Source organism: Coturnix japonica, chromosome 2 (assembly GCF_001577835.2).
Source record: "Coturnix japonica isolate 7356 chromosome 2, Coturnix japonica 2.1, whole genome shotgun sequence".
Classification (NCBI taxonomy): domain Eukaryota; kingdom Metazoa; phylum Chordata; class Aves; order Galliformes; family Phasianidae; genus Coturnix; species Coturnix japonica.
Genome location: NC_029517.1, coordinates 32,285,582 through 32,308,106, shown reverse-complemented (window position 1 = coordinate 32,308,106; position 22,525 = coordinate 32,285,582). Strand labels below are relative to the sequence as shown.

The window sequence follows — 22,525 nt, the reverse complement described above, 5'->3', positions numbered from 1 at the left end:
ATCATGTGATGCTCCTTAGTGCCAGTGAGAGCAAACTCATTTTTCCAGGCCCTGATGGTCACTGATTATTGTATTACTACTGGCTTGCTTTATTTTTTTTTAATGGCTCTGTATTGCTGGGTTACCTAACCACTGCCCTTCTTTGGAAAATTAAAGGAACTGAAGAACATTAAGATACTCAATTGGCCAGTAGTCTACAGGGACAAAAACTAGTCTTACCTCCTCTGCTTTTTGGTCACTCCGTTGGTTCTACTGGGAGCGCTACATCAGTGGTGTGGTTGTGTGCCATTTAATTTACACTGGTGTTTTGGCTGGGATGGATGCATATAGGGAATGCCAGGAGAATTACAAAAGGAGCAGGGTATTAAAATTCAGAAATGATTAAAATTGAAATAAAAGGATGCTGCTTCTTTGCCAGTACTCTGGCAGTCATAATGACACATAGAGATTAGTTTCCACCTTCATCTTTTCCTTCTTTCTCATTTCCTCTTGTTTATTGTTGACACATTTTCCTTATGTCTCTGCTTCTCAGTGTTTTTTTTTCACTGTTACATATTCCTACTTTTTCTCTTTCCTTCAGCATGGAGAAGCTTACTTAACCTTATTATAACAATAACAGAATAGGTTATTAATATTTAATATGCACATGATTAAAATTTCTCTCTTAAACATAGGTCAGCTCTATTATTAACTGACATGTTATTTTTCATTAAAAAAATTTTTATTCTGCCCTTACGGTTTTTCAAACACCCTTTACTTTGGTGGTGATTTAACACATAATGTTTAGAAAACTGTGTTAGGCTAGTGAAAAAAAAGAACTTACCAGTCATGGATAATCAATTATGCATGAATTCAGATATAACAGATGGAAACTGGTGAGTTAAAGTTTCTCTTTAGCTTCATGATTTTTTTGTTTTGTTTTTGTGACACCTGTCTCTTATGTATAGATAAACATCTAACATAGCATACTGCTTTTCATGCATCTTTGTGTTTTTTGTTTCTGGGTTTTGCATTTCTTTTTTATTGTTGTTGCTTCTTTTTGTTTCTGCCAACATGGCATAAACTCATTTTCCCTTGTTTCTAACTTAATATTTTTAATTTGTTTGTCTGCTAGCAGTTCTATACCACCTTTCTTTTGTAGGGGTAAATTATCTTGTGATGAAGTTAGCGTTTAAACTTCTCATAGTCTACACAGTGTCATTTAACCTTAAAATTGTGTCAGGAAGATATGTTAAATTGCATGAGTTCACTTTTGCCTTCAGCTGCCCATGGCCTATAGTGTTACGACATGAAAGCAACAGGGTAGACTATGGCTGTGCATATGTATTCATATATGCATATGCACACATTCTTGTGATTGTGATACTTATATAGGCGTTCCCTTCGAAGGCATTAATTAAATTTCTTTCAATCCTTTGACAATGAAACAGATTGCTTTACTGCTTTTTATTAAAAACTTCAGTACAGACTGGGCATGCCATTTGTTTTGGTCATGGAGAGATTTTCACAGAACTAAATCAAGCAAAAGACAATAACCTTGTGCTACATCCCCACAGCAACAACCAACTGATATTAAGTTAAATATTTATTTTCTCTCTCTCTCTCTCTCTTTTTTTTTTTTTCTTTTAACAGAAAATACTAAAAGAGCTCAATGCACACACACAGATGTGAGATGGCAGTTTTTTATGTAGTTGACTCTTGTAGCTATTTTGGGGAATTCTTTTATTTAAAGGTGTTCTGTGTTTCAGAAATGCTTGGGTAAGTCAATTTGAACTTTTCTGTGACTGTAAAAATTTGGAGCACTCCTTCATGTGTGTACAATCACATTTGAAGCTGCACATTTTTAGATATGGTGCAGAGATGTTTTATACCTTTATAACAGTGAAAGAAATCTCAGTTGAGAGAATGCACCCTGTATTTTTCATGAGCAGAATATAGGAAAACTTCTCATGAGCATGTTATCTCCGTTTTTGGAGGATAAGTGATAGTATGGGAATGAGATTGTAATATAACCTTCCAGAAACAAGTTATACAGAGAAGAGATCCCTAGAAATGAGAATGGACAATGTGAAAATAATTGACTTCATTGAGGTTGGAGCTCTGCTAAAAACCTTCATGTCCATGCCTCAGTTTCTCCACTCATTTGTTACTTTGATATTCTTACATCAGTATAAAATGCAAACATTTTTCATTTAGAGATCTTTTTTTTTTTTTTTCTTTACACTGAGCAATTTATTTCAAGTGCTTCTATGAGCATAAATAAACCATCGTGAATACTATCCTCATTTTCCCCTAAAAATGCCACATTCCTTTGTGTTCCGAAATGCTCTTGTGCACTGTGGCCCATTTCCATTTTAGACTCTAGGAAGGAAATTTTGAAATGTAATTGTTTAGAAAATAAATACATTAAATATTGGAGAATGATTTTATTATAGTTTCACTTTTTTTTTCTTTTCTTTTTTTTTTTTTTTTCCCCTCTGAAATCATTTAAAATCACTGCAAGTATTTTGAATAAGGTACTTGGAGTAACATTTTAAAGTGACTTGTTTTTGCCTTATGTTGTTTGCATTTAAACTAAGCATACTCTGACACATGTATAGGTGACCTTTATCTTAGTGACACTGCATATGCTAAACATTTTTTATTTTAGCGCCTAGATATTAACAGATACCTTGTTCCTTAAAAGAGCTGTGAACATTTAACAGCTAATTGTTCCTGAAAAGAACTGTGAAAAACTCATTCATGTCGTATTTCTTATTGCGGAATCTTCTGAGTTTGAAATTGGAGCAAATCCTAGAAGAAAAAGTGAATTCGGCCAAAACCACCAACTTTCAATTTTTTTTTACACCAAAACCACACATTTTGCATGTATTTTATGTACAGTGAATATTGACTCCTGTCAAGTTTGGCCGTAATTAGATGCAGTTTTACTTAAGAGGTTTTGAACCTTAAAGAAAGTCTAGAAGAACCTGGGCAGAGTTCTGAGTTAACAATGAAACTGGAAACAGGACATTTCATGTGGTTTTGGGTTTCATAATGAAAGTTTGACATAGTTCAAATCATCAATCAGTTCTAACCATTTCCTTAGACTTAAACTCTTCCATATTTTTTCAGTTTTTATTCATGCTATCAGGTCAAAGAAAAAGATGATTGTTTGTCCTGTTGATGAGATGTTCTAATATAACAGATCGATGCTGTTGGAGCACACAGTGAAAACACCGGAACCCTAGCTGACAATGTTAGTCCTCCTGCAGTGCTAACCACAATGGTTCAGATTGTTTTCTGCTATACTGTGCACTTTTGATTGGGCTGTGTGAAATCCTTACTCAAAAGTGTCGCAGCAAACTTCTGTCTTCTTTAAAAGCTCTTTCTTTTTTTTTTTTTTTTTTTTTTTTTAAAAAGAAATGTAGTGGTTGGTGGTGATGGAAAAGGAGTCAGGAAAGGGAAGAGAAGCTGTGTCAGTCAATCAACAAACTGCAAAACACTTAGGAGATAACCTGATGTAGCCTTGCTCTTAATGAGCAAAACCAACAGAAACACCACTGGTTTATATATCTGGGGGGGCATAGTTTACATATTTTTAAATTAAGAGAACTCCTGTTCAGATATATCCCTAACTGCTTATCAACCAACTCTTCTACAAGGCAACAATTACATGCTAGTCTCTTACCTAGGAGTTGTTTAGCACTGTGATGATCATGGCTTTAACAGAAACCATTCCCTTTTCATCTCCCCATGTCTCATATTAAATATCTTCTCATAATAGGCATGAAAATTATACCTCTAGGGGAGAAATTTGGGAAATTAGTGACCTGCAGAACACACATTTATGACATAGGTAACTTTTCTGATCCTAAGATGCTGGCTTTCCTCCTTCCTTCCAGCTGCTTAATTGCATTAAAACAATTATATAAATCACTTTTTTTTTTTTTTTTTTTTTTTGTTGTTGTTGTTGTTGTTGGTTGGTTGGTTAGTTTTTGTTGTTGTTGTTTCTATGTGGAAGTAGTTTGCTGTAGTTGCCACATGGAAATTACAAGCATGACTCATCAAAGATCTACTCTACTGTTATGGATGGTAGAGGATATGGTCTAGAAAATGCTTTAAAAAATAATAAATGAAGCTTGTAATTTGAGGTACTTTGGAAATCCACACTTATAAAAATATTGTCATATATTAAATACCATGCTGTTTGTGGAAGCTGCAATGCTGATATGCTTGGGGAGTGAACTCTTCTTACCCACAGAGCAGGTAGAGATTGGGCAACTGCAGAGTAAGAGTTATGTGATTAAGTCATTAATATTCATCACTGTAATTTTTTATGGGAATGTGGACAACTGCCTACTGCAGTATCAACCATCTAGACTCCTCGTGGCAGCCAGGGGTAGAAGAATTTCTATTCTCATTAGCAATCATGTTCACCCTTCAATTCCTCCCCATGCCAACAGTTTTGTTGGCTTTTCCTTCATAATTTTCTTCCAATAATTTGACTTGTGCAGCAGCATTGGGCAAAACAAAATGACTGTTGGGGCCTCATCGGTATAAATGTATGCATTTACTTTGGTTGTATCTTAGTCAACATAGATACAGAGCTATGAAAGGTGCTTATGCAAAATGGTGCAGTAGTTTGACTAAAAGCAATTTCTTTTATCCTAAGCTGCATCTTGCATATTCCTGTTCAATCCTACTTTTAAAACAAAATTCCATTATTGAAATACACTGCAGAAAATGTTTGCAGGAGTAAACGAGCCTCGCCACATAGGCAATCAATAGGGAGATGTCTGTTTGTATATGATTTTACATATCTGCAAGCTGGCGGAGACATCCAACTACAAAATACTGTACCATGGGATACTGTTTTGATATCTGATACTTTCCAAGGGATTTGGGGTCCGTAAACTAATGAATGCACTACATGTAGCCATATATGTAGATTTTTCACCTCTGGCGAATATGGTAAGGATAATTTACTTCACTTAATAAGCAATTAAGTGCAGTTCAATACAGCTGACTACTGTAAGTTAAATATCCATTTTACGTAACTGTTTCAGGACACTGTATGTGAGAGAGCACAAACGAGCAGAAATTGCTCATGCAAAATGTGAGAGGGGACAACAGCTTGTGTGCGATGCCTCTCAGTGCTATGAATTTCATTTCATAGCACTTTTGCTTTTTGATAGGCATACTCTCCAGGCTGGGGCAGGTTGCAGTGAAAAAAAAATCTAGATTGGTGTGTAACTTGGGAGCTCAGCGTGGGGAATGCAGCTGAGTGCTGTGATTCCCATCGGGGTGAACTGAGACCTTGGCTGGGGTGAAAGTTGCAACTGATGCAGCCAGGTTGGCTGGAGAGTTTCAGTGGTGTCAGGGGAAAGACAGGGGAAGTCAGTCTGAGGAGACTGAAAAGCAACTTCCATCAGAGGTGCAACACTTGGTAGGGTTTCAGGACTCAGTCCACACCACAGCACCACCATTCTGATGCTTGCATGAGAAAGCAAGGATGCACCAGAACCCTTAATACCTCTGTCTACCCCATGTAACAATAAAGTGCAGACCACTAGGGTGCAAACTACCACATCCTTCAGAAAACCAGGGACTGTTATTTTCCTTGCTTTGCTGCCCAGAAGTCACTGCTACCCACAGATGTCACCTCTCAGTGGGGAAAATACTGTTCAAATCCTCAGCAAAGTGAATTTCTTGATGGTTCTGCTGGTACAGCACTTATCTGCAACACCTCCAGCATGGGCTGGAGCTGATGAATTACCCAAATGGCCGCAGAGTTGTCAGAAATACGTACATGCAAAACCCAATCAGCCTGATCTCCCCAAAGAAATCTGATAAAAGAGAATACACAGCCATACTGGTTTTGCTCTGCTGCCAGGTCCTTTCTGTTCTCCTTGCCCAAGAGCCAAGCCTCAAGATATGGCCCCCTATTTCCTTATTTATTTTAAACAAGAAAAGATTGGAATAGAGACCTTAGAAGGCACTGAGGTACCTAAGCCACAGCACAGAACTTGTTTTGTTTTGCAGCCACTGAGACTGCTGCTCGAGAGTTAATTCACTGTGGGGTTGAAGAAACACAGTCCAACTTTTTAACTATTTGTCTTATTTCAGCATAACCCAGTATGAGACACATTTACGTATCAGACATACAGCGCAGCAACTTTATTAAGGATTAATAAGCTTTATTAAGCATATCTTTGTCCGCTGTTTGTTGACAGGAAGCTATGAAAAATGTGATGCTACCCTTGCTGCATGTTTAAATGATTGCCTGCATACGTATCCATGACAATATCTATTCATCTTCTCTTCTTTATATATGTTTTTATTATAAATATCTTTATTCTAGTGGAACATTTTAATATCAAAGTTGACACAGTGAAGTGTAAATTGAAATAGGTCAAATGAAAATCAGATATCTTTATCTTGACTTTATTCCAAGTTGGGTATTGATAAGAGAGATCTGATTGCTGCCCATACATTAGGATGCAGCAGCCCTCAGTTACCCATGCCTGCTGGTCAAAGCCTGCATTCCACGCTCCGCCTGCCAAGTCTGTGGCAAATAACTTTCCCAGACATAGGTGATATGCAAAAATTAAATTAATCCGTGTTGCAGGGAGTTTACAGGGCTTAGCACATATATGCAGTTTCAAGAAGAGAGCGATTTTCTGTAATCATTTATCTCAAGCATAGGAAGCATATGCATGATTATATAATTAACAGAATATTTGTTTGTCAGTGTTTGGTTAGTGTGCATAATAATATCATTATTAGGCCTTCTGTGCTCCTGTATTATCAGATTGTTATCTCCCTGCTCCTTTAATTCACTGTCTCTGCTTTGTTTAATTCTGAACATTTTAAGGGCTTTTTGACCGTGAAGGGACTGGTTTGTGACACCAAAGCAGAAGTTACTTTAGAGCAGATTCTAATCTTTTTGTTTTCTTGGCTGTTGTTATTGCCGTATCCGGTAATCACTTCTGTAGGGTGGTGCTCGAGTCCCTAATCTTGTTCCGAATCGTTATTTTTTAATTTCTGCTCTATTCTAACCAGCTCTGCATCTCTCAATTACCCTCACTGCCCCTTCTGTCCATCGCACTGCAAGCAGCAGTCACCCAGCCCAAAGCCCCTCTGCTTTCACGTTTTTCTTCCGTGGTTGGTGCTGCTGCTGCTGAAGATGAATGTACCAGGCTTTCCTGGAACAGATCAAAACTGATACAATGCTGATACTTTCCATTGTGCTCATGAAGTTTTAATTCTTCAAGTTAACACTATCCTTCCTCCAAGGGCTCAGATACATTGTTAAATAATTATTCTTTGTTTCTTTTTCTTTTTTTCTTCATTATTTTATTTATTTATTTATAACATTCGATATACCATTCTGGAAGAAGATAGGTTTCTAAATAAACAACCGCGAGGCATTTACCCCTTGATCGTGTATCACGAAAGGTGTCGTCGACATTTTCCCTTGTTTTTCTTTGTGAAACATGTTTCTTGTTGGTGTTTCTTTTTTTTCCCACCCCTTTCAGCACTCTCGGTATCAGTCTTAGTAACCTTTTTCAGGACATGAAACATCTGTACAACTTTTCATGTTTCCTATGAGTTCCACCTCCACTTCTCTGCCTTGACTAACAGTGTTATGTAACACTGTACTCATTTTCGAGCATTTCATTTCTTTGCTTCTGAGATTATAATCTATTTTGTGCCTTGCTAGGTATGATAAATATTTCATGTATTTCACCATATTACCATTTTCTTTTTCTCTCCGTGCCGTCTGTGCTTATTTCAGTAAACGTCAGCTTCTTTCTTTACACCAGCCCTGATATATTCCCCTTGTTTTACAGAAATATACATAGTGATAATTTAGCTCTTCCTACATGTATTGATTTGCCTGTTCTTTGTGCAGAGGCCATGCCATGCTAATCAGCCTCCCCGCTCCCCTGCCTTTACTCCTTCAAGCTTATGTGTGCAGTTCAGGAATCCTCTAAGTTGCTACCCTAACTATTCTGGCTGTATGTCTGCTTGTGTAGTACAGTTCATCCCTTCCTTGCTTGATGATGCAACTCTTCTTTTCAGACACAGCCTAGGCAAACAGAGTGCAGTTTATCAATAAAGAACTTTAATTTCCCCCTTATCTCGCGGCTTGTACAAACTTGTTGCATTCAAGTTTGTCTAGTTGGGTTACTTTTTCCCGAGTGCATTGTGGGAAGCCCTACGTCTGGCTGGCAGCTATTGATTTTGTCCCCGCGTTACCATCTTCCAGGCTTCTCCCCTCTCTGCGCACCCGGCGGAGCCAGTCCCGTCCCGCGCTGCGGAGGCGGAGCCTCAGGGCCCGGCGGGGCGCTGCGGGGTGACCCCTCCGGGCACGGGGGGGTGGGGGTTCCGCCGTGCTTTGGCAGGCGTGCCCGCCGCTGTTCCTTCAGCTCTGTCGGTATAAAGCTGAGAAGGGGGAGAGCAAACTTCCTGCCCGCTCGCTCCCCCTCCCGCAGCTCCGCACTGCCGCCGTGCACCTGCCCACCGCACAGCTCCACGAGGCGGGGCGGGGGCCGCGCCGAGCACGCAGGCAGGATATTGTTCAACCTTCACCCCCGCCCCTCCTCCTCTTCCTCCTCTCTTCCCCCTCCCCGACGTTCTTCTTCCCCCCCCACCCCCTCCCGCCGCCGCAGGCCCCCATCTGCCGCCTGCGGGCGTTGCGCGGTGCTGCGCGCTGGGCATTGTGGCTGCGCGGCGCAGTCAGGGCCGCCTCACCCTCACCCAGCTGCCTGCAAATTCGTGCGCGCCCGGAAGCCGCACGCCCGCTCCCCGCTGCGGCCCCTCCGCTCTGCCCCCCCCCGCCACAACCCCCGGCTTCCCAGCTCCCTTCCCCCACGCCTTCACCGCCGCCTCCTCCTCCTCCTGCTGCTCCTCTGCCACTTTCTCTCTCTCCCTCCCAGGACGCGTCGGATGATCCGGGGCCGCCGGGGAAGGGCTCCGGGCAGCAGCAAGGAGGCTGCGTCCTCCTCCTCCTCCCGTTTTGGGGGCTGTGGGAAAAAAAAAAAAAAAAAAAAAAAAAAAAAAAAAAAAAAAAAAAAAAGCCGGTGGTGGCCTCGGTGTTATTTTGTATTAAAATGAGGAGGAGGAAGAAGAAGCAGCGGCAGCGGCGGCAGCGAGCGGTAGCGGAGAGGAGGAGAGGCTGTGAGCAGGGCGGCGGCGGCAGCAGGAGCAGGAGGAGGAGTAGTGATGAGTCAACTAATAATTTAATGGGGACAGAAACAGGGAGAGGGGGGGGAGCGGAGCTAGCAGCTCCGGCCGGGGACACACACACACACACACACACAGATATCCGTGTAACATCCAGCAACAACACCGAACCGGCCTAAATCACCACCGTGCCCAGGCAGCCAGGGGAAGGGAGCACTAAAAAAAACAGACAGGGAGGGAGACAAAAAACAAAGCCTGCCATTATTATTCTTTTTCCATTATTATTGTGGTTGGGTTGATTTTTTTTGTGTGTGTGGTTGTTTTTGTTGTTGTTGTTGTTGTTTTTTTTCTTTTTGTTTTTTTTTTTGCTGGTTTGGATTTTGTTGTTGTTGGTTTTTTGCAACCTTTCTATTTGATATTTTTCTTACCCCCCATCTCGCTAATAACTCTTATCGGGAGTTCCCAGATTTCTATTTTTATTTTATTATCATTCTTTTGCTTTGCAGACAGGGAGCCCGATTTATTTATTTATTTAAGCACTGATCTTTTTGTGATTTTTTAATATTATTATATTATTATTATTATTATCGTTATTATTATTATTTCCCTTCCCCCCCCATTCTCGTTTCTCCCGGCTTTGGACTCGCAGGGAGTGCAACCTCGTCACTTTTTGTAGTGGTGCTGCTGGGTGCTTCCTTCCTCCCTCCGCGCTTTCTCTCCCTCCTCTCTCTGCGCTCCCCCCGCTCCCACAGCAGCCCCCGGTAAATGAGAGGAGACAGGTCCTCCTCTCTGCATTTTCTTTTTTTTCCTTTCCTCCCGGGACCGCAAAGGCGAGATTAAAAGTGGCGTTTTAGTGCCTTTTTTTTCTGCGATTTTCTCGACACTTTTTTTTCTTCTTCTTTTCTTCCTTTCATTTTTTTTTCTTTTTTTCTTTTTTTTTTTTTTTTCTTTTTAATCTCCAGTAGCGATCTGCGAGGCTGAGGTTTCCGCAGAAAGTTTGGGGGCTGTTACGGTGTGTATTTCTGCGGAGGGGGAGGGGAGCGGGCTCCTTCTGTGTGTGCTGCTCCTCTGGGTGCCTATTGGAGAATAATAGTGTAAGTGACAACCTAGAAGTAGACTTTCTGCTCTTCACACTGGATAGAAAAGCTGCCTTTTTCTTTTTCTTTCTTTCTTTTTTTTTTTTTTTTGGCTTTGATTTTTTTTTTTCCTAATACCCCCCTCTCTCACTTGCATTGATTTTATTTTTGAAAGGACAGCCAGACTTAAGTCACCTCCCACCTCCATTTAAACCTGCTACTTTATTCTTATTTTTATGATTATCCTGAATTTTGAGCACTTGTCTGATCAATTGCTCGTCAGCTCCTTCCTTCGCCGCTCTCTCAAAAGATATTTAATATAGACTTTTATTTTTTTATTTTTATTATTATTTTTTGTCCATTGCCATTTTTGCTCATGGCTACTCTGTTTCTCGCTACCTATTTTTGCCACTCCCCGCCAAAAGGAAAATAGCAACAAGAAAACAAGAGAAAAACAACAACAAAAAAGAATATTAGGGGAAGTAGTCTCAGGTCTGCTGCCCCCCGCGCCCCCCAGAAAGGGGGGGACCTAGGAAAACATCACTCTCGAACTTCTTCCTCCTCAAGAGCTCGGGCTGCAAAGGAAACCTCCTTTGTTTTTGTTATTTATATGCTGTCAAGTTTTGAAGTGGTGAGTTTCGGGTCGGTTTTGCTAATTTCACTCCGAAAACTGCAGTGTTTCTGTTTCTAGATAAGTACTTTGCTTCTTTGTCTCTTTAAAAGGTCACAGCGAAAGCTTGGCCTGGATCGCGAGAGCCATATGGAACGGATAAGTGCGGAGCTTCTCTCAAATGTGATTATGGGGTTTTATGGGGGAGGGAGGGAAGAGGAGGGGAAACGAATGGGGAGGGGGCTGGTTCGGGAGGAGAGAAAGAACCGGGAGAATAGCGTCGCGACAAAAGGGGACCCCGGCCGGCTCCCATTCAGAAATTGCGCGGTGCGCCTGGGCGCTGGGAAACCGTGCCTCGAAATTGTGCTCGGCCCCGAACGCCCGTGCTGAGAACTTGTAGTTGGGAGAGATGCCTGAATGCGAGAGCCGGGGACAGTCGGCCTGGCAGCGGAGCGGAGAATAGTTGCTCCCTGCAGCCCTCTCCCTGGGCAGGCCCCGCTGGTTGGTGCTCATCACTATTCCACGCTGAGGTTTCAGTGAACTTTAGCCTTGGGCATGGAGTTTAAATGAGTAAATTAGGTGTTTTATGTGCATGTAATTTTGCTTTGTAACATAAAGCTTTTTACAAGATGACTAAGCGGGGAAAGGATGCCGATGGGTGGGTATTCCGAGGCCGAGCGAAATGACCCATTTGGTGGTTGGGTTGCAGTCGGGGCAGTAACTGAGCAGCGATCTATCACTTTTATGCACTGTACATGATGGAGTGCGATTCTGACTCATGATGACTAGATACTTTTTGTAGCAAAGAGCCTCGGTGCATTACAGTACTTCTGAAGTTGCCAAAAGTGACAAGGATTTTCTTGTTTGAGGCTTTTTTGCTGCTGTTTATCCCCCCTCCCCTTTTATTTTTATTTATTTATTTTTATTTTTTTTTAATTTTCAATCCTCTAATTCTTGAGAGGGACCAGAAAAGCAGCTCTGTAGCATATCAGCATTGTCAGAAACATCAAAAAATGTTAAGGGTTTGAGACTGTAATTTTCTCCTTGGGCTGCAGTTAACACAGTAAAAAAGGAATACTCTTCCCAAAGTGGCTAAAATAGGCACGTTTCCCGTTAATGAGACATGCGACCTAAAGCAGATGGGATTGCGATGAATGGGAATCCTTAGTGTGTCACCTTAGACCGCAAGGAAAAATAATGATTTTTCTAAACTTTGACTGTTCTCTTGCATTCTTTAGGTTGCTTGTAAACGTTCAGATTAATATATGACCTCCTTCCTCACTCTATCGGGAAAAGCAGTGCAGTGTTCACACAAGAAAAAACAGCTTATGGAATTGTCAGTGCTGTATATACCAATGACATAGAGTAGTATATATGAAAAAAATCCTGAGATGTTTAGGCTTTAATAGCTTTGTGATTGAATGTGCAGAAAACGTGCTGAATTACTAGGCAACTGAAAGAAAGTAGCAATTATCAGATTCACACCAGTCTTTCTAAACAGAACTTCCCCTGTATTAGTAGCTGCACTCAGTAATGTAAATACTAGTTCATAAATTAATGTCTAGTCACCTGTCCTTAGTGATTATCCTATATGCATGGTGCAATTGTCAGCGCAGTCACTTCTTTCTCTGTCAGAGAAAGGCAGGCTAAAATCCCTGACAATCATAACAGTATTGATGAATGAAATCATAACGTGAAAGATGTCTTGCTTGTCAGCAATTGATGGCCTCTGTACTTGGTAAAATAGATTCTGATGAGTGGCAAAAATCTTCGAAACTTACTCCGTTATGTTCTAGGTGAGGGGGATTTTTAGTGACTTAACTGGAATTGTTAGTCACGGACTGTGATTGCGAAAGTTTGTGAAAAGGGAAATACAGGCAAGCTAACATACACATTTCAATAACAAATTACGAAATTACTTCCGAATTTGGGTTTCATATAGCTGTGTGAGTAGGTAACTCCACATCACCGTGATATTCTTTGTATTTAAGGCTTTCAAAAGTCCTGTTGAAATTGTGATATATATATATATATATATCACAATGTATATATATCATATGTATATATTCTTTTCAGCGCTGTGTTTTGTAGGATGCTGCATTTTTCCCCCGCTTAGTTTTAAAATATAAACTAAAAATAAGAGACTGTTCTAACAATTAAAGCCTAACGCCTTAAGAATTCTTCGTATGCTTATCTTAAACTTTGCAGAAGTTGTTGAACTTTCCCTAAAAAATCTATCAGGCAACTCAAAGCAACCGCCTCTCACCACTCTTTTCCAAAGTTAAATGTTACATTCTCTTCTAATTTTTATTTTTAAAGTGTGGGAGGGAAGTTGTAAATGGACAATGTTCTACTTCAGTAACAAATCTGTTTCTTCCTCAGGTAAAGTTTGAACGATCTCCCTGTTGTTGTGCATCCATTTTTATTTTTTTTTTTATCAAGTAGTTTGACAATAGTTTCATTGGAATCTGTTTCTTTCTCTGTCTCTCCCCTTCGTTTTTCGTAACACAACAAAACCAGCCAGGATTGATAACAAACCTTCCTGTGCGATTTGTAACAATAGCTGTGTTGGAGCACGTATCTTGACAAACGTCATCATTTCTATGAGTCTTAGTCTCTGTCAGATTTATAAGAATATCTGTGAAGGTTTTAATAAAAGGGTACTGTAGTTGGCTTGTAAAAAGTAATTCCATCAGATTATGCTGTAATCTCTCTGTAAACTGGGGCATGGGGTCATTTTTTTTGGAGAAGTTTTTGTGTTGTTTGTTTTTGGTTTTTTAAGGCATCTTCTGCCTTGTTTAAAATAGTTATTTGTTCTTCCTTATGTGCTTATGATGCATATAGATCTCTGTACATGTGCAGGCTGTGTACGTATACATATGCGCACACGTGTACAACATATATTTTTTTTGAATCATGGCAGGTGATCTTTAGAGGCGGGACTGAGTATGGATCATTTGAACGAGGCAACTCAGGGGAAAGAACATTCAGAAATGTCTAACAATGTAAGCGATCCGAAGGGTCCACCAGCCAAAATTGCGCGCTTGGAACAGAATGGGAGCCCATTAGGAAGAGGAAGACTTGGAAGTACAGGAACTAAAATGCAAGGAGTGCCTTTAAAACACTCTGGACACCTGATGAAAACTAATATTAGAAAAGGTAACACTTTTTTAAATTCTGCATATGAGAAATATGAATTATAATATTTGTGGGGGGAAGCATACTTTTGTGGATTCTACTTCATTTATATTTCAGGATTAAATCTCCATTTGAAAATACTATATATTCCCAACTCTGATATAAATCACATTTGGGAAATGTAAGCTTCATGCTTGGGTGGAGCGTCTTGCTTTACAGGGTGGAGTCTGATTTTTGCTAAGGTAAAGGCTAGCTGTCCTGATTAAAGCAAATTCCCACATTGAAATAGAAGTAATATAATGCATTAATTCTTTGAGTAAGCGTTGGGCTCAGAAACGCGTAAATCTGTAAGAATAAAGACTGAACCCTCAAAACAAATTTTCGCCTTTCCTCTGAACGATGGTCTAATCTTGGGAGGACAGCAGTATTTCCATAACATCTGCAAGTTGTTTTTTTGTTTTTTTGTTTTTTTTTTTAAAGAGAGTGTGGAAATCTTGAGGTATCACATTGGAAAAGTCATTTATGATGTCAGTCTTCGCAGTTTATTTTCTTAAGTACAATTCATTATTGAACAATGAACAACTTGGGTGTCATATTTTTCAGTGGCTGGTTTGCAGTAATTAGACATTTACACAAGGAAAAGGCATGTTTAGAATCACTGGTGTTTGTATATGGATGGCTTTTTGTTTGCCTTAAAAATACTTTCAATGGACAAAAATCTATAAATTTTGAATACTGAAATATGTAAACCTCCTGCTTTTTCTTTTTACCACATTCTGTAGGCTTGCTAATTTAAATAAAACCATGCTGTATGTAATTTTGCAGGTGTGTTAAAGCAGCCTTTACTTCTGTGTAGTCGGTACATGTTTATAATCCAGATTTTTCTTGTGTTTGCTAAGCTAAGTGCAAAATGCAACCAAGACTGTAAAATGCACAAAGTTAGAAGGCAGAGGAATTTCATTGTGTCTGACGCATAACATTTATCGTACAATCATTTATTTTTTCCTTGGTTTGGCGAAAACAAAGAATATATTGATCCTGAGATGAACAGACACAGCAGTCCGTATTGTTAGATCTTTATCTATTAAAAATGGCAAAACAGCACTTCAGCAAATTCTTTGGCCTCTGCTCATGATTACCCTATTTATTGATTGTTTGCCAAGAATGTACGCATCTTAAGAAAGCCAGGGTAGGAGCATTAAAAATATAATTTATTATGGCTTTTCAAGCAGAGTGCATTAATATTGTACAGTGAAGCAGTGGGGCTATATAAAAAGGACTTTCTGACGCCTGCAAACATATAAGTTCCATAAATTCCTAAATAGGAGATTTCAGCTGTCTCTGGTATTATGTGATATTTGCACAGCAAACTTTAATGCCAGGACAGTTTTAGACAAGGATTCTACAGACTTCACTGCTCCTTATGGTAGACGTGCTGTTTACACAGACTCATAAACCTTCAGCAAAAGCTCTAACACTGCCTTCAGGTTTAAATCATGCTGTATTTTTAGCAGCGAGCACTGACCAGTGCTCTCCCCTTTAATACTAGAAGGTTATGAAGTTGCTGCAATTGGAGGTCTTGCCAAGTACTAGCAGGAGAGATCAGCCAGCTAAGGTTGTGCTCTCCTGTACAACATTTTTCACATTAACAGAAGGACACGAGTGACAGTTTGCTAAAAGATTTAGTAGCTTGGTTTGTAGTCAGATGATACCTGTGTCGTGCTACCAGGATCCAGCTCTGATAAGCTACACCGGACATAGGAATTTGGCCAGGAGCTTCTCCTGTGCTGTTTAAAGTACATTTTTTTTTGGAATGCTTTAAGTCTTAGGAGCACATACATGTCAAAAAGTGTGCTGACACACAGAACAGTACCTGTGCATTGCTAGCTTTATCTGATCATAACCTGATTTGTAGCAACTGATAAGGAAAAGGACAAATCTGTCTCAGCTGTTTTTGAGTGTGTATGCCCTGTTTTTTAAAATGAAGGTTTTGTTTACTTTTGATCTTCAGGTATTAGCAGTGAAACTACTTAAGAATTTTGAGCCCTTTCTTTCAGTCAGATGTTAGTGGGTGAAACATCAATTGTGAGAGTGTGAAGGGGAGGGGGAAACAAGACCTTTTTGCAGATGAAGTGCGCGTGTATGTTTTGGAAAGCTCTCTACAGCTTAATTAAAAGCAATGAAGAAATCGCCAGTTTGCATGTACTGCTTTTGCTTTGGTCTTTTTTTCCCTTCCTGACCAGTCTCAATGAGATTTAAAAAAAAATAAAATTAAGGAAAAACAAACAATCAAACAAACAACAACAAAAAAAGACAAAAAGACAAATAACAAAAAACAAAACAAAAAACAAAAAAACCAAAACATGAAACCCCCCCACAAAATAGCCCTCCTTCCTGCACTGCCTAAATATTGGCAAGCCTTTAGTCCTGTCTTTCATGCTGAGCCTATTGGGCAAATTGGAGTGAGTTTGTGAGATTTTTCCTGCAAGCCTGAAGGGGTTTGTTTGCCAGAGATTGACTCTCTGGTGAACAGATGTAGTTTAAATATACAAGCTTAAAACATATCTTTTTTTACTGTGATTTCTTGCTGAATGTTCGAGCACAAATCAACAGACGTGATCTTAAAGCATTTCTGTTGTCAACAGTAAATCTCCTTTCTCAGCTGCAGGATGCCTTGTGCACCAGAGCAGGCTAGGAGGCTCTGTCAGTCTAGAGGGCAGTGGTTATAGAGGCATTAACACTGTAGGACTAATTGGAGTTCCTGGGTGCCCTGTTAAAATAACCCTTGTCATCATTTATGCTAAAGATGATACCCCTCTGGCAGGCTGCCATAAGGCGGTTCGGTACATCTGCTTTTAACCCTTTGGTTTTCTGTCTCAGGGAGATTCTATCCTGGGACAGGGCTGAACCTGAGGCTGTGGGATAAGGTGCCCTTTATAGGCTGGAGGAAGGGAAAGGTGGTTTTTTCCAAGTCTGGAAATCTGGCTGCTGGGAGGGATGTTGTCTTCCCTAAAACAGCCTGGGTTGTTGGTTAGTAATTCTGCCTGCTATCAAGAAGGAATTTAAAAAACAATAAATAAAAAGGAAGGGAAAGAAGTTGTATTCTTAATATTCAGCTCAGAGGCAGAGGGAAGGGTCTGTCATGAGATGCTACGAAACTGGAAATTAGTAATTGGTTTCAGGCATACCGAAATAGCAGTGAATAGCAGGAATGTTGAATGCGCATATGAGGCAACGGTGGGGAAAAAAGCCTGAACTGCAGGTATGCTCCTTAAAACGGCATTGGAATCATGATTTGTTTCTTAAAGATGCAAGTGAAAGTAGTGCTGAAGTGCACTTAATGAATGAGGCATGAATTAGCGTTAACTTTTGCCTTGTTTCCTTGGGTGCCCTTTTCAGAGTGAATGTATAACATGCGAGGTGATTTGTTCTCGATGTTGAAGGTAATGAAATATTTTTGGCAGAACTGAGAAAGTTTTAGTGTTAACGAACAAAATTATGTGGCTGGTACTAAAATGGCTCACACTGAAGACATCTGCAGTGTGTATTTAGGTTCTCGTGCTGCCTGCTACTCACAACAAATCAGGCAGGACAGAGAGAATCAACTTCTCTTCAGTTAACCTTGTGATTCTTATAGCAGGTAATTTCTTCATCTGTATCCCATTGAGGAAGAAAAATTTGCATTTCTGCTTTTCATAGAGAGTGATGTTTTGCAGAACTTTATCTTTTTGAAGGAGGGTGAGGGGAAAGGACGCCGGGATTATGTTTATCAAATATTTGTGATGATTCCTGATGCCTCATCTGCCTGTTCATACAGGTTTTATTTACATAATGCTTTGTAGACCCACAGACTCTACTATTACTTCAGTTTAATATGTGAAATTTATTATTATTATTATTATTATTATATATATTTTTACAGGAAGTATGCTTCCAGTTTTCTGTGTAGTGGAACATTATGAAAATACTATCGAGTACGATTCTAAGGAGGAGCATGCAGAATTTGTGCTGGTGAGGAAGGACATGCTTTTCAACCAACTGATCGAAATGGCATTGCTATCCCTTGGATATTCTCACAGCTCTGCTGCCCAAGCTAAAGGTAAATAAGGTGATGATACTGTACAATGAATTGTGTTAGTTTGAGGGGCTGTGGGGGAGGGGCAGGATTTCTTTCAAGAATGCAATGCGAGTCTCACTTGTTAAACTTCTAGCAGATTTTATCTTCATCTTTTTGTTTCTTTCCTTAATGCATTTTTGTTTAGTTAATGCATAGTTCGTTTGTGTGGAATGTTGAGGTAGGGTCTTTTTGCTTTCTTTCTTTTTTCTTTTTTTTTTCTTTTTTCTTTTTTTTTCTTTCTTTCTTTTTTTTTTTTTTTAAGAAAAAAAGACTTCAACTGAATCATTAGTATGCTTATTGACCTTAATAATCTGCTCCACTGAGGATCCACAAGGAAGTGTAAAGCATATTTGAGCAGATGGACTGTTGAGAGTCAACTTGCATTTATGACTGAATATCCAGCTCTGTATCTTTTATTTTGTTCATTGTCATTTTATAGACTGCAAAGTACTATTATTATTTTTAACTCAGTCTTTGCATTGCAAAATCCTTTATAATTTATTAAGAATGGCAGCTATTATATCATGTCCTATTGAATTTGTGGGTACTTGAGAAAATATGCTTCTGTACATATTAAAAGGTTCTCTACTGTAATGCAGTTCTATAATTTCATAATATAGATACAGAACATCCTTGCTGATGTTGGGGGAGGGGGAGAGGAATTTGGGGGAGCTGCTTTTCTGATAGTTTATTGTGCCAGATGTCCAAGGCTAGAAACAAAAGTGATGATTTTGTTAGAATTAGGTATTTCTTTTTGCTCCTAGGAATAAACAGGTAAATAACTTCTTTTTTTTTTTAATTATTTATTATTTTTTTCTTTTTACTTTCCTTCTTGCCCTCCCTCTCCTTACAAAAATAATGTATATATTTATATACACACAGGGCTTATCCAGGTTGGAAAGTGGAATCCAGTTCCACTCTCCTATGTGACAGATGCCCCTGATGCTACAGTAGCAGACATGTTGCAAGATGTGTATCATGTGGTCACACTGAAAATCCAGCTACACAGGTAAGTTGAGTACCAGTTCTGGGAAGTGAACTGTTATTTGTCTGCTCTTCAGGTTAATATTGCATGTATTTAATTCCCGCTGTGCCATGTGCTCTAAGTACAGAGGCTTATCTAAATTCCCTTTTAGTTACCCTAATTCTTCTTTAACTTACAGCATACTATTGCAGAAAACTTTTATAGCTCTGATACATAGATTTTCTTTGGATATCTCATTAAAACTATATTGCATTTTAGTCAATTAAATGATGCATTACAAGAAGGCATTTTACATAAAGTTTACTTAAGAGAAAAATATTTTTGCATATCATGAACAGTACCATCTGTGTGCATTTTGTAAAAGAATGACTTGCTTGCACTTATTGTTGCTGTCTAGGTTCTTAAATTTTGTGGCAACAAAAAAGGAAAAAATGGTTAATATATTAATGCTTTTCATGATCAGTCGTGAGAAAGCATTACACCTTAAATTGTTTTACCAAGCGCATCAGAGCAGGAAGGTAGAAGTAACATGAAAAAATAGTCGCCACATGCAGCTGATGTATAATTCATGCATCAATACAGCAGATGTGTTGTATAAAGTAATTAACTAATCGGAACAATCAGGAGACCGAGAGCAATCTCCAGATGCATCTGCTTGATGCGCAAAATGAAATCTGTCTGTCTTAAAGGAATGTTCTGCAGCAGGATGCAATCTTGTAATAATCCCTTTTCTAATCTGTGTTTCAAATAGTTGCCCTAAACTAGAAGACTTGCCTCCTGAACAATGGTCTCACACGACAGTAAGAAATGCTCTGAAGGACTTACTGAAGGATATGAACCAGAGTTCATTGGCCAAGGAATGTCCCCTTTCACAGGTACTTAGCATAACGTGTAATAAATAATAAAGCACTATCGGCAACACTGATGTGAGATTTGAGATTTCTACAGACTGCAGCAAGTAGTATCTGTGGAGCAAATCTGCCAAAAATGCAAATTCATTTGACCACTTCATGATCTTTATAAATATGCTTGATTCATTTTGAACGTAGTCTTACAACGTTTCCCATGGGGAGTTAAGAAAGGCTGTTTACACCACACCAAAATTGTCTCACGGCAAACTGGATTTTAACTGGTTTTTGTCTTCAGTCTTTGAACTGCTTTGATGTAACTACTTTTTTCAAGCACATGTGTTCAAGATGTTAAAAGACTCTCTACTTACTGCTGTCAAAAGTACTACTGAATCTGAATGCTTGTTAGATAACCTGCAGTAGTTTTAAATGCTAATTCATAAAATGAGACAGTTGTTGGCATGCTGTATAAGAGGGGAATGAAAAATAAAGCTCTTTGGATGATATGTTGTTGTTGCAAACAACCAAAGGAAAATCAGCCATTTATTAGTTCTAATCAAAATAGATCTAAACAAAAAATGAAATCTCTATTTATGCGTTGTTAAATGTTGAACCAATGCTTCCTTGAAGCCTTAGTCATATTATTGTTTCTTTGTTGTTGTTTTGTCAAATTACTATGAGAGAGCAACTCCTTTTTCTACACAGTATGGAAGTCAGCGGTACTGTGGTCGGAACTTTGTATTTACTGTTACCGTTTAGATTTCAATTTGTATTTTCTTGTGATGCAGTAGAGACAAAATTTGAGAATTTCAACTATATGACCTAAATTGTGTTAGGGAGAAGAATAAGGAAGACAAGTTATTTTTATGGAGATTTTATTTCTTTTGCTAGGAATATTGCAGTAGTGGTTTCTTAAAGACTTCAGTTAATCTGTAGAGGACCTGACTCTCTCTGTTTTTCCAGCAGATATATTAGCAGGCTGTTTTCCCATCACTCTTTTTTTCCCCCCATGGTTAGATTGTTTTCAGTGATATGGCTCCAATATAGGAAGTTTTGAAGTGGAAATAATCAAAATTATCTTCACTGGTTGCAAACCATTTCAGTGATACATCTGCAAAGGTATCTTGCTCATACCTATTATAAAAGCTTGCGAGCTTTTGCAGTTCTGGCTCTCAGAGTCTGCACGTAATTTGGTATTTTTTTCAATTTTGTTATTAGTGTTAATTTTTACTTTAGACTGATGGAAAGCCAGTAAGTTGTACAAAGATGGAATATTTCTTGTATATTTTGGCATATGGTTTCATATAGAAATCTTGTGTATATACATAGATGATGCAGTTATAAAGCAGAAAAACAGTTTTTAAAATAAATGCTTTGTTCATGACAGTGTCATGCTACTGGAGAGATTCCAGTAATTACTATTTAAAAAAGAATTTAAAGAAATCAATTTATTTTTTTTTTAATATCATAATTTTAATGGACAAAACCCGCCTTGCCTAGTAACTATTCCTAAGACAGCATCTGAGATTAAAGGAAACCACAAATTATGGAATTCTGATTTGAGGATGTTTGTATATTATTTTGCACTCTTTTTTTTTGTGTGCGTAAAATAATATATTTAAAGATATCTTTATGTGGTTTGAGGCATGCTTAGTATTTTTGTCATCTGTTTATCTTTACTGGTGCTGCAGTGGTTGGCTTTCTTAGGAATTTAAGGTTTGTTTGTTTCTTTCTTTGTTTGGTAGTCCATTTCTTTAAAGACCACATCAAATTAAATTAAAATACATTTATTTTGTCTTAATTTTTTTTTTGAAGAATAAATGCTTGGTCAAAAGCCCATTAGTTGATCTAAATCTTCCTGTTTCTCTCTGGGAGCTTGCAGGAAGATGTGGTGATCCAACAGTGTCCTTTTCAGATGACTAAATTGATGTGAATACTTCCCGTCTTTCTTAACCAATAACTAATTGTATATTGTTGCTACGCAGGCAGGTTTGAAAGTGTCTGTTTTATTAAACATATTCAAGTTTGTGAATTGTCTGCAGTGTTGTGCTGCTGTATCAGAGGTGAGAAGTGCAAGGGACAAGGTGGAAAGCAGCATGTTCTTAAAGGATTTGTCAAAATACCAGCATTAGATTCTTCTAAGAGAAGACCAATAGTCTCTTGTGTGTACTTTCATGGGCATGGATAATGCCATATGAAGTGCTCCATCACAAATGCAAACTAATGCAATGGCGCTGTACCATAAGTTATTAACACTGTTATGGATATAATTTATTAACCACAGGAAAATGACTCAAAGTGGAAATGAGATTAGTTATCGTTTTCTGTCACTGTCATTAGTGGTACCTTGTTTTGTATAGGTACGAATGGGTTTGTTGGAGTATGTAAGCTTCTGTGCTCAGTGTGTGATAGTGGTATCTCTGGAGCTCAATTTAAGCATGAAAGATGAAAGACAGACAGAATCATCATCCTCACAATTTACCTGTTTGTTTGTTTGTTTGTTTTTGTTTTTTGTTTTTTCCTTTTAATTCACATTGCATCTTTATGTTAGAAAATTGCTTTTTTATGTAGAATATTAAT

General features: G+C 38.8%; 1 protein-coding gene across 8 annotated transcripts in view; it reads left to right on the top strand.

The window, feature by feature from the left end:
- The window catches only part of SATB1 (SATB homeobox 1), a 92,833-nt gene that overhangs the window by 8,753 nt on the left and 61,555 nt on the right, over nucleotides 1-22,525 (top strand). For 4 of the 8 annotated variants that reach the window (XM_015853822.2, XM_015853820.2, XM_015853821.2 and 1 more), the window contains exons 2-5: nucleotides 13,781-14,016; nucleotides 17,918-18,094; nucleotides 18,995-19,121; nucleotides 19,849-19,972. In XM_015853822.2, coding sequence (XP_015709308.1) covers nucleotides 13,806-14,016; nucleotides 17,918-18,094; nucleotides 18,995-19,121; nucleotides 19,849-19,972 — 639 coding nt within the window. In that variant the 5' untranslated portion in view covers nucleotides 13,781-13,805. Of the gene's footprint in view, nucleotides 1-9,734; nucleotides 10,879-10,970; nucleotides 11,041-13,780; nucleotides 14,017-17,570; nucleotides 17,636-17,917; nucleotides 18,095-18,994; nucleotides 19,122-19,848; nucleotides 19,973-22,525 lie in introns of those variants that run through there. The other 4 variants (XM_015853819.2, XM_015853818.2, XM_015853825.2 and 1 more) reach the window with 4 other exon arrangements.